This window comes from Suricata suricatta, chromosome 2 (genome assembly GCF_006229205.1).
Source record: "Suricata suricatta isolate VVHF042 chromosome 2, meerkat_22Aug2017_6uvM2_HiC, whole genome shotgun sequence".
Classification (NCBI taxonomy): Eukaryota; Metazoa; Chordata; class Mammalia; order Carnivora; family Herpestidae; genus Suricata; species Suricata suricatta.
This window is the reverse complement of record NC_043701.1, coordinates 158379515-158396456: the sequence shown is the minus strand read 5'-3', so window position 1 is coordinate 158396456 and position 16942 is coordinate 158379515. Positions and strand designations below refer to the sequence as shown.

Sequence of the window (16942 nt, the reverse complement as noted above, 5' to 3'; positions counted from 1 at the left end):
ACAGTTTGAAAAAAATGAAGTCTTCACTAAGTTCAATTAAAAAAATGAAGTTGGTAAGTAAGCACTACTGTGGACACTTGACTCAAAATATGATCTACTGGAGGAGTAAGATTAGAAGATGGTAATTTTCCAGTATGTTTTCCAGTTGGCTGGCTGTTTTCAAAAAGATTACTAGGATCCTTAGTGATTACAAGGGTTCCCAAGATCAGTTCACAGGATTTATTTTCAGATTCTTACAGGGACTGCCAACTGTCATTCATTCTCTTTGTCTTACCTCCTCTTTCTGCATTTACAGCTGACTCTACTGAATCAACACACACTTCCATGAGAAATCCATTTGCTGCTCCTAAAACATAAGAACAATGTGATTTCATGATGGTACTATCCATCCATACCAATCTACCGCCATTATTTTACTGTTTTGTTGCCCAAATCCAATGTCCAATATCCAAATCCAATAATCCAAGTAGGTTAGTATACTGGAGACCATGAATGCAATAAAATAGCATACTGGTTTTTAAACTGATATCTCTGAACTGTGAAATAAGTACACAAACATATGTATAAGAAATTACACTGAGGAAAATATACACTGAATGCCAAATTAATCTCCCTAAAATACAGACCTCATCATTGCATTCTAAGTCAGATTGTTTTTGATGTTTCTCAGTGTTTTCAGAATATGTTTAAATGTCTTTATAAAGATCATGTTTAAGAACAAGGATGGCCTTCAAATCCTGGCCCCACTACTACTTTGTGTGACCCCAGACAAGTTACTTAGTCTAAGTTTTCTATGCAACAGAGTAGGCTTTAGTACCTACCTCAGAGTAGAGAGGACTAAATAATTTATGTAAACTGGAGAGTATCCACTGTGTATAGAAAAAGTTACCATTAAAAAACTACATACTCTTTCTTCTACATACCTCCAGTTTCTCCCAATTCCCATCCTTGCTCTTGATTATGTCCATCTCTTCAATCCACAAAGCCCTGCCACCTCCACTGTTGAATGGTAAAATATCCCCAAGACTCACATTCAATCACACTTCCATATTTCCCCTCTCTCAAAGTAGGAAATTGTCTCTCTCTCTTCTTTTGAACTCACATAGCTCTTCATAGATTATGTGTTCCTCTTTAAAACTAATTGTATCTTTTTAAAACACTAATTACTATCTACCTATTATGTAGATAGGTGTCCGTTCACGCTTAGTTGACCTCAAGTTCCTAAATAAAGTCTTCATGTGAGAAATCTTTATCATCACCCACAGCAAGCAGAGTATCTACAACAGTGGTGCAAAGATTTACCAAAGGCTGAGTAATGATAAATTCATAAGTTTCATTCACGTATTTATACTAAGAGTGTGATGAAAATAAAGTTTTGGGTTTTTCTATAAGTGAAGCACTTTTTTTTTTTTGGTTTACAATTCAGAATATGAAATGTACACTTCATGCAATAATACCTGAAAGAATGTGCACCACCTACTGATAATGGTTACTACTAGGTGGTAGATTTGGAATTACTCTTACTCTCCTCTTTTTTACTTTTCTGTTGCTTTTTTAAAATCTACCCAATATTGCCTTTAATGTTTTAAAAAAGGCTGTGTTTAATTTTGAAAAACAAAAATCTAGGGGCACCTGGGTGGCTCAGTCGGCTGGGCCTCCGACTTCGGCTCAGGTCAGATCTCACGTTCGTGGGTTCGAGCCCCACGTCAGGCTCTGTGCTGACAGCTAGCTCAGAGCCTGGAGCCTGCTTCCGGTTCTGTGTCTCCTTCTCTCTCTGCCCCTCCCCCCTCATGCTCTGTCTCTCTCTGTATCAAAGATAAATAAAACATTAACAAAATTAAAAAAAAAAAGAAAAACAAAAATCTATAATCTACTTACATCAAATTCCAACAGTCTCATTTATGTTAAAGAAGATGATCAGTCTCAAACTGTGAAAGAGTTAAGTGCCACCTTAGGTTTTTAACCAACAGCACTGCATTCATTCTAAGAGTTTCCTGATAGCCACCCACACCAGCTGTCACATCAGTCTGACTGGACAATGCAGCAGGGGTACCAGTGGCCTCACAGGAGGAAGGACCCTGGCCAGGAGACCGTGGAGGCGCACACACAAGGCTCTGACAGAGAGGAGAGTAAGACAGCTGTCCAGAAACAAAGTTATTTGTGGGAATCCAAGATATTTGTTTGGAACAGCAGTTCTCAAAGTGTGGTGGTCCAGTTAGCTCTGGGGGCTTTTAAGACCCTCTCAGGGTTTTCTTTTCTTAATATCTTTACATTGTAGTACTTGTTTTCCTTGTTGGGGTGTTTGCTTATTTAATACATTCCATCAAGGACAGAAATTACATGTTGGGTTTTTTTTTCCCCCCATAGGAAGTGTGTCTTGGGTTTTTCCCTTATTATTTTCTTTACTTTTTTTTTTTTTTCTCTTCTTTTTTTGGTGGTGGGGGTGGTTATGTTTAAATGAAGTTGCTTTTACAACACCAAAGACTTAATCATCCATTTCCTACATAAAAGGTAGCTACTTTTTTGCATGGACCTCAAGCATATTGTAGTATAGAGGTGGAATTTAAGGAAAGGTATTAAGCAGGCTGTATTGTAGCTTATGAACAAGTAATATATTGTATCATTTCTCTTGAATGTATCATAGATAAGCTGCTATATAACGATTGCCACTTCAGATAGCTGTGAAATTAGGTGATTAACTAGTTGGTACTTAACCTTCTAATTTCTGTATAAGTCTAATTACATGAAATGGAAGTTAAAAAAAAAAAGACCCTCTCAGAGTCTGTGCAGTGAAAAGTATTTATATAATAATGCTAAAACTTTATTTGCCTTGTTCACTCTCATTCTCTCACAAGTGGAGTGGAATTTTCAAAAGGCTACCTGACATGTCAGATTGAATGCAGAAGCAGGTACAGCAATTCCATTAATCCAGATCTTAAATTTGCAAAAATACTGGCATTCTATTTGTTAGGAAGTTAGTTATTTTTCAGACACACAGATGTTATTGATGTTAACGTATAATGGGTTTCCAGTTAATTAATATTTTTAAATTTGTTTCAATTTCGAATACGGTCAATACAGATAGATTTAACCTATATACGTGAGAGGTCTCTGAGGCTCTCAATAACTTTCAGGAGGGGAAAGGGGTTCTGTGATCAGAAGCTTCAGTATCGCTGGTCTGGAGGAACCGAGAGAGCGTTCAGGGGGCGGGGCGCTGCCCAATTCCCCCGCAGCCGCGACGCCATCCTGCCTGGCGCAGCAGCAAGAACTCGGGACGGGGGCGGCCACAAGCTTGGGAACTTGGCAGCGGTGCGGCTTTGGGGACAGTCCTCGCCCCCGCCGCAGCAGCTACAGGTTACTAAGAGGTCACCAACGGGGAGGCGCTGTGCTCAGCGCTCGACAGCTAACTGTCCCAGCGCTGCCACGGGGTGGGGACTCGCGCAGCCTCTCGTGGCGAAGGGGAACGCTGGGCTGAAAGAAGTTAACCAAATTGAACACGGTCGCACCCCAGACTCGGCGGGATGTGAGCCCACACATCTGGTTCCAGAGCCGGGCCACTCTGGCCACAAGCTCCTTCTCAGGCCCTCAACTTTTACACGTTTAAAGCCAGAATAACAGAACTTGCGGCTCTGAGGGGTGTGAGGAGCGGGACAAACGACTCGGAGAGAAATCGCGACTACTCCACTGGCCAGAACTCCCGTAGGCCCGCCCCTGACAGCCAAGGCGGCCGACCGCTCCCTCCCCGCCCTCTTCCGCACCGGACATCCCGGACGGTATGCGCGCCCGTTTCCGCTCCGAGGAGGCCCCCTGCCTCTTCATGCTCGACGCGTCCTCCCTCGTGCGTCTTCGGTTTCTACTCAGAGTCCGGGTTCCGGCGCGCGCGACCAACGAAGCGCGGCCTGAGGGCTGCGCGCACCCGGGCGCGTCACCGACACCCAGACCCAGCAGCCCCCGCGAAAGACGAGTATCCGGCGCAGTCGCAGTCACTGCTCGCCCTTGCCTTCTGAGAGGAGGGGCTCGCGCCGCATGACCCGGAAGTGTTTCTCCATTAGGTGGTGGTGAAAGGGGACCACAGAGTGCTGGGCTGTGGAGGTGGCTTCCTTGCACGGTCTTCAGTATGCAGCGATTACTCTTTCCGCGCCTGAAGGCCTTGATGGGGAGCCCGTGCCTCAGGCTCCTGGGTCCTAGGGCGGCGCCTAGAACGCAGGTACCGACCGCAGCCGACTCAGTCGTGGAATCGGACATGGGGCGAAAGAGCAGGAGAAAAATAATAGATCACTCCACATCACATTGACGTAGTTCCTTAGAATTCACAACGCGTTTCTTCGTGCCCAAAGTCCCTGAGTTAAGATCTGGACTTGCCACTTACTGGCTGTGTGATATTAGCCAAGTTAGGTAACCTTTCTGTCCCTCAATTTCTTCATCTGTAAAATGGGAACAGCATACCTACTTCATGAGTTTCAGCGGAGGATTAAATAATTTAATATACAGCAAGCGTTTAGCACACATAGTAACGCTCATTAATTTTTATATATTTGAGGTTTGCTAAAAGCCCCCAAATAGTCGAGTATGGAACTATAACCCCATTCTACAGAGAAGGAAATTGAGGCTTAATTTAAGTTGTCTAAATGCAAGTCTCTGGACTCAGGGACAGAGTCAGAAGAAGGTGTGTAGTTTCTCAACAAATAATTATTGAGTGATTATTATGTGTTAGGAAAGATAAATACCAAAAGGCTCTTGCCCTGGAGGAAAACACAATTCGTTTGTAATTCACTTGCCAAATCTTTATTAAGATCTTGTTACATAAGGGAATGTGTTAGAAATGAAAGTGGCGGGAGGCAAAGTACCAGACCGACCAGATACTGCTGTCCCACACTCCTAGCTTAGTGTTGGTAGAGACAAATGAACCTGAAGTACACTGCAATGTGTTGGGCTGAGATAGAGGACGTACAGTGTAGTGTAGGAATGACCTGTTGCAGACCCAGGAGAGTCTAGGAACAATTCCCAGAAGAAGTGACAACTAGACTAAGATCTATTGTAGGTGTTACCAGAGGACAAAGAGCGTCCCAGTCAGAGACAAGTCATGTTTAAATTCCTACAGGAGAAAGAATCCATATCTAGGTGTAGCATTAAGTCTGGAGGAAGCATGCAGAGACTAGAAGGTTCATGTGGTATGGGGATGGATTGGAGTGAGGCAAGACTAGAGGCAGAAAAACCAGTCGCGGGGGTGGAGGGGAGAATGGGGATGTGGATGCAGTGAGCTGGATGGGAGATGATGATTTACTAGGGCAGAAGAAGTGGAGATGTGGCTGTACAGGGTACTCCGCACTAGACAGTGGGACTGGGGATGAGAGTAGTGGACTGAAGTCTTTCCCTCTGTCTCCAGTTGTAATTTGTCTGTCTTGATCCTTAGTGTGGTTGCAGCTGTGGGGTCAGGCGCCCCTTAAGGCCAGGGCAATACAGCACCATCTCTGAAGTAGCTTTGCAGTCTGGAAGGGGTACAGTGTCCCTTCCCTCAAAATCTGCTGAGCGGGTGGTGGGCCGATGGCTCCTGGTGTGCAGTGGAACAGTGGCTGGAGCGGTCATTCTTGGTGGAGTGACTAGGTGAGTAACGTTCTCAGAGCGAGAGTCAGCTATTTGTGTCATCAGTAGAAACATGGGATGACTAAGGGGGAAGGGTCCTTAGAATCATCTAGTCTAGCTCCCTCAGTTTCTATATGCAGAGGAACATGTCAGATGGCTTACCCTGCTCTAGAACAATTTAGAGTTTTATTATTAGGAGCCCTTCATAAAGACTGGTTTAGGTCTTAACTGTGTGCTGTACGTTGTTTTTTTTATGTATTTTCCCTCAGTTTTCAAATTTGTCTCAAAAATTTTTGTATAGTGTATTTGAATTAAATCCACAAAAGTTCCATGTATCACAATTGGTTCATATGTTTCTTAGGTCTCTTTAAATCTATAAAGCAATTTTATAGATTTAGAGTCTTCTCCCTTCCTCCCCCATTCTTCGTAGTTGTTTTGGTATTAAATCCAAATGATTTGTTCTATGGAGTTTCTCACAGTCTGGATTTTATTGATTAGATACTTGTGGTGGTGTTTATTATGTTCCCTTTATCCTCAGTATTTCCTGTAGACAGATTGTTGCTTGATCAGATTCAGGTTGGGAGCAGGGGACAAAATCCTTCATAGGTGATTACAACATTCATAAATATCTGGTGTCTGTTAGAGATGCCAAGAGCCACTGATGATCATTGCCTACATCCATGATTTCATTACAGTTGCAGAATTCTAATATTTTATTATCTTAACTCTAAAGAGAAACTTTCTCTTACCAACAGTTTGGTAATCCTAAGGTACAGTTTGTGCAGTTTGTATAGGAAAGGCAGGATAAATAAATTCCCTTTATTCACCAATTTTGAAAATAAGTTGGTTCCCAAGCGTCCTCCAAAGGTGATCAATAAACTTGTTGGTTTTTAAGTATTATGAGCTCATAGGTTTAAACGTGTTTGATGTTTCAATCCACTGCACTGATGATTCGCTTAGATTGTTCCATCTTTAGTCAATGGGAGCCTCTTCAAATTGGCTCCAGGGTTTTGTTTTTATTTTGGTTTTTGTTTTTTTTACAGGGTTCTAGTAACCTTTAATTCTTTGCTTTCTGGGTATGATGTTCCAGGTTCATCTTATACATAGCTTGCCTGTTACCTAAAATCAGCCTTTTACTTTAGGAATCCTTACTCCTTTTGGTGAAAATACCTTCTGGTGTTAATACAGTGTGTGTTGCTCAGATTTCCTCCACATTCCCTGTGTCCTTATTTCAGACTATCCTATATTTTATAAGCTGTTATGGGAAACTGCAACACATTTGAATTGTATTAGTTTTAAATTCACTCAGGAATCTCAACTGTTTTATAACTAATAAATCTCTTGTCCCTATGTAAATAATGTCACTTATCCATGTAGAGCACATTTCTTGGGTTTAAGGGTTAACTTTTCCTGTTAAGGAATGCTAGTGAAAGAAAGAGGTAAAGAGAGTTGAATGAAAGGATTGAGAGAACAGGAGTAAAGAAATGTGTACCTGATGGTGGCTGTTTCTGGTGAAATTTTAAGCAGTAAGAAGAAAGCAAGGTGTTAAAAAAGGATACAGTGAAATGACGTGTTTACATTCAGAGGGGTTAAGTTCAGATCCCCGTTTCTGTAAACTGTTTATGAGAAATACAGCATTTCATGGGCCCACACACACGTGCACACACACCATTTCTTTCCGACCTTAAGGTTGACAGAGTCTGGCCTCTCAATGGTAGACTGGCATTTAATAAAGGAGATGAAGCCACCCACAAGCCAAGAGGAATGGGAAGCAGAATTCCAAAAATATCAGCAATTTCCAGAATTTAAAATGTAAGTATTATAGAAAATCAGGTAAACATCCCACTAGGCCCTCTCAATCTTTTGCTTATTCCAGCATTTCAGAATCATTAGATTCCATTATTGATATTTGCTCCAGTTATGGTTAGTGAGCTTTCTACTCAACCTCCAGTCCCAGAGTGATCTTGAGGTCACAGGTGAGGAAGAAGGCAGACCTTTCATTTCAAGCTTCAAAACTGAGAATGCTCCTGCATTCTCTCAGTAAATAACAATCAGATGGATGTTTGCTCTTTCTTCTTTTTTGACTTCCCTTTTGCCCAGCTTGAATCATGATATGACATTGACCGAATTCAAGTTCATCTGGTACATGGAATACTCACACCGAATGTGGGGTCGCCTTGTGGGTCTCGCATACATCCTGCCTGCTGCCTACTTTTGGAGAAAGGGCTGGCTCAGCCGTGGCATGAAAGGACGTGTCCTTGCCCTGTGTGGCTTAGTCTGCTTCCAGGTGAGATGTATTCGAGTTTGGAAAACCAGAGGGGCTTTCAGGAGCTTCCTAGTTGCTTTGTTTTTAAGGAAGGAATTGGAGTCTGTATTAGAGAGAGGGTAAGTGGATGAATTTCAGTGTTCCAGGCCTGGCCCAGCTGTGCCACTTAGTAGGGCAAGTTGTCTACCTTCTGTAGGCTATGCTTTCTTTACCTGTAAATGGGGATAATAATAGTGCCTACTGGTTAGGTTGTGTGACTATTAAGTGAGATAGATCATGCATATACAGTCCTTAGTTTAGTTCCTGGAATTAATAACCACTCAGTAAATATATTTTTGTGTCACAAGAGTTTCTTTCCTGTCATGGCTCTCTTCCTGGATTCTTTTCTCCTCCTCTTTTCTGACTTCTCTGCTATATGGCTTGTCTGTGCTAGAATGGCTAAAAAAGCAAATTTGAAGACTCCCACAGTTAAGGTTTGGTGAGACTGAGAGCCAAGAAAAGGAATATGAGAGAAGGTACTTATGAATATTTGGGTCATGATTCTAGGCCCTCAGAGAGAGTCTTAGAGCATCAAAGAAACATCAGAATTTGATCAGGAAGAAGTTAATTGGTTAATTTGTCTCCGAAGTAGTAAGAATATGAACCAATTAGAAGGAATTAGAGAGAGATGGAAGAGACAAAATAGAGGCAATAGCAACAGGTAAAGAGACATTAGTAAAAGTCTAATAAGAACTAGGGAAGGGTTGGTGAAACAAAATGAAAGTTTATTTTAGAATGGAAAACAAAAAAGTCCACTAATGATAGACTCCCAGGGAGGCAGAAATTTGACAGATGGGTTTATGGGAAGAAGAAAGTGGGGCTGGCAAATCACACTGTATACTCCTTTGTCTTCCAATGTACTATGCAGATGAAATCAAGATAATTAGAACATCTAGGGTCATCACTAAGGATAAAGACATGCCCCAGAAGATTTCCCGAGGAGATCTATGTCGAAGACATGGAAGAATCCCACCTCTTGACATGCTTCTATTGACATGGGAGGGTGGAGGTGAAAGGGCTGTATCTTATCTGATAGAAATGAAACTGACAGTTGTTTGGCTAATTGAAAAAGTTAAAGCAGGGAATCAAAATAATGCATACCTGGCACTTTTAAGCTTAAGTTTGTACTTTCAATACTTTTTTTTTTTAATGAATTGCTAAGACTTGTTTTTTAGTCCTCTGATTGGAGTTTAACTTCAGATTTGTTTCAGTCCCCAAAAACTATTATTTCATTTCATTTTCCTTAAAGAAGAGTGGGAACTTAGACATTTGCAAAGCACTATGCTGGCAAAGTCTTACAAATTTTTATGACTCCCCTCCACCCAAAACTTTTATAATTGTCTATTCCTACTAGACAATAATTGTTTTTAAGCAGTTATCTATATCAGCGCTTTTCCAAAGCACATGATCTACTTTTTATAGTAAAAATCCTCTTTTTATTCTTATATTTCACCAGTTTAAATAATGTTAAATTATATCAAGTTTTTTTTTTTAAGGTTTTACCCTATAGATAACACTTTTGTGTACTTTTCTGTATTTGGCTTATACTTGAATAAAATTTTAATCTAAACAGTTGTGAAGTATTTATGGTGCTAAATGTGAAAATGTGGACAGGCTATGACTCCTGGGATACTGGGGATATGGGAAGTGATGGAAGGAGAGGTCAGGTGGGGAGTACTGATATTGATAACTCGCTTTCTCGGATAGTAAAGTTGAATGGATAGATCTAGCCGTGTTTTATTTGCCTCTTCTGTTTTTGGTTCTAGGGTCTGTTGGGATGGTATATGGTGAAAAGTGGGTTAGAGGAAAAACCAGACTCCTATGACATCCCTCGGGTCAGTCAGTACCGCCTCGCTGCCCACCTGGGATCAGCCCTTGTTCTCTATTGTGCCAGCTTGTGGACTTCACTCTCACTGCTGCTCCCTCGGCACAAGGTAAGAGTCAGTCTGTGCTGTTAGTCCATCTACACAGGTGCTGACAGAGTCACAGGAACAGAAATTCTGCTTCTAATGGGAAGTTATAAATCAAAATGAATGTATTCCCATAGTAACATCTACTGATTTGCCAGAAATTAGATATAACCAAAGATGATAGAAGCATTGAACTTGGAGACTCTAAAAAGCTTTGGAACTGCAAAGGAAAATGTGCCTTTACTCTTTTGGGCTGGAGCAACTCATTCAAAGGAGAATTAGTACAGGAGCCAAATATTCTGTTAGCATTGCCTGTTGGGAAAAGTGAAAACAAGAATTTTAGAAAAGGTGGGGAAGGGGTTGCAACAAGAGTTTTACTTGTGACTCCCAGAGGGATGGAAGAAGGCCAGAATGGGAGCTGTTTCTGGACCTTTGATGGTGTACAGGACCCAGGGCAGTCGTTTTTTCTTTAGTTGGGGACCTATCATTCATCCAATCTGACAAGAGAGTGATCTTGTGATCTTGCCTCAAATATTTTCTCTGTATGCTGATTAAAGGAAAATACTAGTTTTTCTAAAAAGAGAGTATTATTTTAGGTATTAAAGTCATGATTTATCTGGATAACCTGTCCATGTAATGAAGTTTGAGATGACAGTAGGACTTTTAGGTAGAATTGTCTAATAGGTACTTGGAACCAGTAAAGCTTCAATCCCAATAAGGAGAGGAGTTGTGGACTTGGCAGTCATCCCCAAAGGGAAGCCAGATAGGCTCAAAACATTGGTGCAGGAGACAATGTACATGCTTAGATAATAGAACATTTCCATCATTTCCGAAAGTTCCATTGGACAGTACTGATAGATTTTCCTAGGATAACTTTCTAATGGTACCTCACTCTTCATATTACTAGATTAAAGACCATTTAAAGACAGTACTCTGACCTCAGACCTTTGTATCTTTATGGTAACCTGTTTATAAAGTTCTTAATAAATATTTGTTGATCCACTGATTAGTATCAGAAGTTGGCTACAGTAAAAATTAAGTCAAATTTTGATATTACCAAAACACTAAATGGAAGAGTCTCTACTTGAGGCATTTTATACAATTTCGATTCTGACTATATTTGCTAAGCGCTAAATATTATAAACAACTTGAATATCTAGTCCTGGATCTTAAGCCACATCATTTCAAACATGGTGAATCATTTTTCCCTGAACAATGCAAATCCTTATTGAACAGATTGAGTACTTACACAAGGAGCACTGGGCTAGGATTACTTCACTAAGCAAGACAGATGGCAGTTCCTGCCTTCACAAGACTTACAGGATAGCAGGGAAGACATAGTAGGTGTATAAATATCATATCTGCTGGGAATGCTCAGCCTATTTAGGGGGTCAGAGAAGATGAGGCCTCAGACTGTCACTTGGCTTTGGCCTTGGAGATCTTTGCTGCCTCCTGTAGTTCTTGCAGTACAGTTTATCTGAATGCTTTTCTTTCCTTCTTTAGTTGCCTGAAACGCGTCAGCTTCTGTGGTTGAGGCGATGTGCTCATGGAACAGCGGGCCTAGTGTTCCTCACAGCTCTCTCAGGTAGGATTCTTCTCATCCATCATGCTCTTGTTTTATTCCCCTTTCAGAGTGGGAGTTTGTCCTTTCCTCTTGTACTTTCCTATTTCCCTTTTACACCTGCCTCTCTCCTACCCACCATCTTCACCCTCTGTTTTCTGTTACTTTCTCCCTTCCAAAAACCCTGCTTTCCAGTCAGTTGAATGAAAATATTGAGCATTTATCTGGATCCAGACGCCAAGGTTCAAATCCTGGCTTTACCACCTATCAACTCTGTGACCTTGGGCCAGCTGTATAACCTCTCTGGGCCTTAGTGACCTCATTTATAAAATGAGGATGATGGTATAGTATAAATAATACATGTGAAGTGCTTAGAACAGGACCTGGCATGTAACAAAGGCTAAGTGTTAGCTGTTATGATTCTGTAACCATTATAATTTGTGTTCTTACTTTATATCAAGGTGGACCAGAGAAAAGTCCTGCCCTCAAGGGTGGTCTAAGATGAGGAGTTCAGTGGGGCAAAGAGATTGATATAGGTCTTTTTCATTCTTTAAATCACACCTCTACCCTACCTCTCTCACTCTAGAACTGCACTGTCCAATACATTAATCACTTGCCTCATGTGACTATTTAAACAAAGTTAAATAAAATTTGAAATTTAGTTTCTCAGTCACATGAGCTGCCACATTTCAAGTGCTCAATAGCCACACGTGTCTAGCAGCTGTTGTTTGGATGGCAGACACAGAACATTTCCATCATCACAGAAAGTGCTGTTGAGTACCACTGCTCTAAATAAAACCATCAAACCAGTGATTCGTGCCCCCTCCCCTTTTGGTGGAAGAACATGAGTTTTGATCTTTGATCATAAACAATGGATCAATCATCCCTTAATTCACAAATACTTTACGTGTATATACATTTTTTTTTTTACTTCTGTGTTCACTCAACAAACATTTTTTTTGAGCACTTGGGGAAGACAGGTAATAAACAGTGAAAATATATGGCAGATGGTGTGCAGTGCTGTGAAGGAAAAAATAAAGCAGGATAAGGGGATAGAGGTGAGATTTGGGAAGTGCTGTCTTGTGTGGGACCATTGGGGAGATCGCTTTGATAAGGTGGCATTGAGTGGAGACCTGAGGAAATGAAGGGGTCTATTATGCTGGTATCTGGGGGAAAAGCATTTCCAGAATAGATCTGGTTCACAGTGGGATAAGGAAGACATCAAAATCACTAAGGGGATGTTTCCATCCAGTATGCTTTGTTCCAGAGCTTCTAATTCTCTCCTTTAGGGAGACACGCCAGAATTTTGGGGTGGGAGCAGATGAGGATGCAGTTGTATGGGTTTGTTTTTTTTTTAATTCCCTTGATGATTATGATGTATATTCTCTGTTTAGAAACCTTTCTGTAGATCTTTTTATTCGATGATTATTCCTTTTTATCTATCTCTAGGATAATAAACTTTTTCTATGCCAAACCTAGTATTTGATCTCTTCTGTATCTCATTTTAATAAATACTATTTACCTTGGAATACAGGGGCCTTTGTGGCAGGGCTGGATGCTGGGCTTGTTTACAATTCTTTCCCGAAGATGGGAGAATCTTGGATCCCAGAGGACCTCTTTACCTTCTCCCCCATCCTGAGGAATGTTTTTGAGAATCCCACCATGGTGCAGTTTGATCACCGGATTCTGGTAAGTCTGGCTGCTGGTCACTGGCTCCTGCGCACAGGGAGCCTTTCACAGGCTTTGGGTGTCTGAGGCACTGAGAGAGGGTAGAACACAGTGGATACTAGATTTCCTTTTCTTTTTAGAAGAAATTTAGCACCAGTTCCCTATGTGATATCTTTGTCCTAATTACCACACCCCTTCCAGTAAAATTCTGGCTTTTGGAATACTGCCATCTTAAAGTTCAAATATGCCTTTTACCATCTGGCAGAGGATAACTTCCCTCAATCCTGAACATACATAAGAGAGTCATTTAGTGGAAATGAGGCTGAGTAGAGGAGAGGCCAAGCACAGAGGTTGCTGAACATACAACTATCAGAGCTGAACCAAAACTCCAGGGAGCTAAAATATTTTTCATCTTATTTAAGCTGATATTTATTAAAGGCCTATTATGAGTCATGTTAAGATTGGCTTGGTTAGCTGGGCATGATACATTGGAGCCGGAAAAGACTGGCAGCAAGGAGCCAGCAGGAAGTAGAGGTGCCCCTGCAGTCTTGTGGGTGAGAGTGGGGCTCTAGGCTGCATGGGGGAGCAGGACTTGAAAAGAACAGTACATCACAGACAGGCTCTAAGGAGAAGACTGGCTATAGTAACGAAGGTAAAGAAGATCCCCAAGTTTGTTCTGTGGCCTGCTTAAAACACACCCAGAAATGGGACTATTGGAATGAGTGTTGGGCTGGAGATGGAGGATGTCATCAGATTGAGGTGTGTTGGGTGTGAGAAGATGGGGGCACACCCAAAGAGAGAGGTCCAGAGGACTCAGACCCCTAAAGGCAGCACTGGCACTTGGGCCAGTTACCTTGTGTAGGCTCAGGCCTCTCTGTTAACATTTGGTAATAAGTAGAGTCTAGTTGAAGTTATTCTGGACAGCGCTGAAAAGGAAAAGTGAAATAGATGTAAAAAATGATAGACATTCTCCTTGACATCAGGGAGTGGGAAAGGTGACCCTATTGCCAGTCCTTTACTGAAGCAGGACAGGAATGAAAGTGAAACTTATGTGTGTTTTTAGCACTAGCTGTCAGCACTGCTACCTCCTCTACTCACTCAGGAGAATAATAACGCTCATGTGCTGGGGTCAGACCTGCTTTAAAATACAGGATTAGTGGGGCGCCTGGGTGGCTCAGTTGGTTGAGTATCCGACTTCGGCTCAGGTCATGATCTCACGGTTCCTGGGTTCAAGCCCTGCATCAGGCTCTGTGCTGACAGTTTGGAACCTGGAGCCTGCTTTGGATTCTGTGTATTTCTCTCTCTCTGACCGTTCCCTGCTCACACTCTCAGTCTCAAAAATACACATTAAAAAAAGTAACCAGGATTAGAGAAGAGATAAAATTAGGCATAAGGATGCAAAGAGTGGCTTAAAAAATGAGAGCTACCCCTTGGGGGAGGCACCCATGTTGGAAGTTGGATAAGATCACTGAGAAGAGAGTGAGGGTGTCTAGAGTGGTGCCTTGGGGAACATGAACATTTAAGTGGCAAGCAGAAGAACATGCAGGAGACTGAGGAGTGATCACAGGTGGAGCCACAGGTGGTTCTCTGCCCGGTACCAGAAAGTGTTTAGTGGGTACTCACTGGTTCTAGAGGAGGTACATGTAAGAGGAGTAGAAATCAGGAAGGTGGGACATTTCTTCCTGGCACTTGATGAGATGCCTTCCTTCCTGCAGGGAATCGCTTCAGTTACAGCTGTGACAGTGCTCTACTTCCTCTCCCGGAGAATTCCCCTTCCTCGAAGGACCAGGATGGCAGCAGTGACTCTACTAGCTTTGGCATATACACAGGTATAAACCACCTCGTTTTGGTCTGAGGGATCTCCAAAACTGAGTTAAAAAAGAAAGGTGACAGGCTAGAAGAAAATGATTTCAGTGTTTATAATAGACTAAAAGATTAATAACCAGAAAATAAAATGAGGATATCAATATACATAGTTCTCATAAGAGGAATGATGCATGGCCAATAAATATGAAAAGCTGTTTAGCCTCATTCATGATCCGAGAGGAACATCATGATCCAAGAGGAGTATCATGATCCAAGAGGAGCAGATTAAAACAATGCATGCCATTTTGTGCCTGTCAGAGTGGGGAAAAATTTTTCAAAGATTATCAGGTATTGGCACGGGCATAGTAAAATGGATACCTTCATATATTCTTGGTGAGAGAATGAGTTGGTATAGTTTTTTCCAGAAAGAAGTTTGACATTATCTTTTAAAATGTTAAATGTATAATTCTTTGATCCAGAAAATTGACTTCTTGCCCTAGAAATATTCCAATGCACAAAGAGCTGTGTACAAGGAAATTCATGCTAAAATTGCTGTAATAGTTAAGCAGCTGGTTAGCACCCTAAATATACAAGTATGGTACACACATACTGTGGAATACTGTGTAGCAATTTAAAATAATAAGATCTCAAGACACACATTGTTCCGTGAAAGAAAGCAAGTAGGAGAACAATCCCATTTTTAAAAGCACAGAAATATATTTCTCTATTAACATATATGCAAAAGTATTGTGTGCAGAAACTGATAAACTGACTTTGGGGAGGGGATCGGGGGTAGGGTGAAGGATATTTGAGGAGAATATTAGGTTTATTTTATTTTGTTTGAATTTACTTTGTTGTTAGTGTATAATTTACTTGCGAAATTTTTTAAATGTACATTTTTAGTGTTCTGATGGGAGAATGTGGAGATTTCGGTGTCTGATTTTCTATGCCCAGTCATTTGAGTTTGTAGTTACTGCTTTTCTTACTGCATTCTTTCCTGTGTAACAGGTGGGCTTGGGCATTAGCACTCTGCTGATGTATGTTCCAACTCCTTTGGCTGCCACTCACCAGTCCGGCTCCCTGGCTCTGCTCAGTGTTGCCCTTTGGCTCATGAATGAACTCCGAAGAGTCCCAAAATAATTCTGAGGATCAGCTTCCTAGGACTGAAAGTGCTTTTGAGAACTCATCAGAGAGCACAGGAACTTGGGAATTTTCTAAAAGGATGTCCTTGGCATTCCAAGTGGTTTCCAAACTGGTCAGATTATTTAAAATTCTTTACCTGTTTTTGGGTGCCTGGGTGACTTAGTAAAGCTCTGACTTCAGCTTGAGTCATGATCTCACGGTTTGTGGGTTTGAGCCCTGCATTGGGGTCTCTGCTGTCAGTGCAGAGCCCACTTCAGATCCTGTCTCCCTCTCTCTCTGCCCCTTCCCTGCTCACGTGCACGTGCACTCTCTCTCAAAAATAATTAAACATTAAAAAAATAAAATTCTTTGCCTCTTTTTAACAAAGTCACTGGATGAAGAGTGTCATTAAGTATACTTAACTAAAGATTCCTTTTTAAACTGTAAATTTAGGGGCACCCTGGTGGCTGAGTTGGTTAAGCATCTGACTTCATCTCAGGTCATGATCTCGAGATTCATGGGGTTAAGCCCCACGTCGGGCTCTGTGCTGACAGCTTGGAGCCTGGAGCCTGCTTCAGATTCTGTCTCCCTGTCTCTTTGTCCCTCCCATGCTTGCACACTGTCTCTCTCTCAAAAATAAACATTTAAAAAATCTTCATAAATTTAGTTTTTTGTTGAAAACCTTCCTTAATGTAGAGAAAGAAATGTCTGCCTTTGTTGGCTCTTAGTCGGCTGTCTAGGTTTCTTAATGTTAGCAAGCTCTGGATTCTACATGCATGAATTCTTGTCTCCTTGACCCCTGAGTAGAAATTCTTTATGATCTCAATTTCACTTCCATCGGGTGAAGATTCAAAGGGAAGGACTGGCACACCTTAAGTAGCCAGACAGCCGTTAGTGAGAAGTAGGTGTCTTCTAGTATCCTGATTTTCAAAATGGGAAATGGGTACATTTTCATAAGCTTAATGTCTATATATATAGCAAAATGGC

General features: G+C 41.5%; 2 protein-coding genes across 4 annotated transcripts in view; one reads left to right on the top strand and one right to left on the bottom strand.

Moving 5' to 3' along the window:
* The window catches only part of CUTC (cutC copper transporter), a 35107-nt gene extending 31143 nt beyond the window's left edge, over nt 1-3964 (bottom strand). For all 3 annotated transcript variants that reach the window (XM_029932362.1, XM_029932361.1, XM_029932363.1), the window contains exons 1-2: nt 3759-3964; nt 275-346 (exon numbers count right to left, since the gene is read on the bottom strand). In XM_029932362.1, coding sequence (XP_029788222.1) covers nt 275-346; nt 3759-3819 — 133 coding nt within the window. In that variant the 5' untranslated portion in view covers nt 3820-3964. The remainder of the gene's footprint in view (nt 1-274; nt 347-3758) is intronic.
* Nucleotides 3877-16161, top strand: LOC115285767 (cytochrome c oxidase assembly protein COX15 homolog). The gene is made up of 9 exons (XM_029932360.1): nt 3877-4207; nt 5414-5604; nt 7273-7395; nt 7684-7870; nt 9655-9822; nt 11302-11383; nt 12894-13048; nt 14743-14856; nt 15842-16161. The coding sequence occupies exons 1-9, from the start codon at nt 4118-4120 to the stop codon at nt 15971-15973; spliced, it is 1242 nt and encodes a 413-aa protein (XP_029788220.1). The 5' UTR covers nt 3877-4117; the 3' UTR covers nt 15974-16161.
* The last annotated feature ends 781 nt before the right edge of the window (nt 16162-16942 follow it).

Coding starts and splice junctions, on each gene's coding strand:
- LOC115285767 (XM_029932360.1), top strand. CDS start 4,118: ATGCAGCGATTACTCTTTCCGCGCCTGAAGGCCTTGATGGGGAGCCCG. Junction 4,208..5,413: donor GGGCGGCGCCTAGAACGCAG/GTACCGACCGCA, acceptor CTTGATCCTTAG/TGTGGTTGCAGCTGTGGGGT. Junction 5,605..7,272: donor ATTCTTGGTGGAGTGACTAG/GTGAGTAACGTT, acceptor TCCGACCTTAAG/GTTGACAGAGTCTGGCCTCT.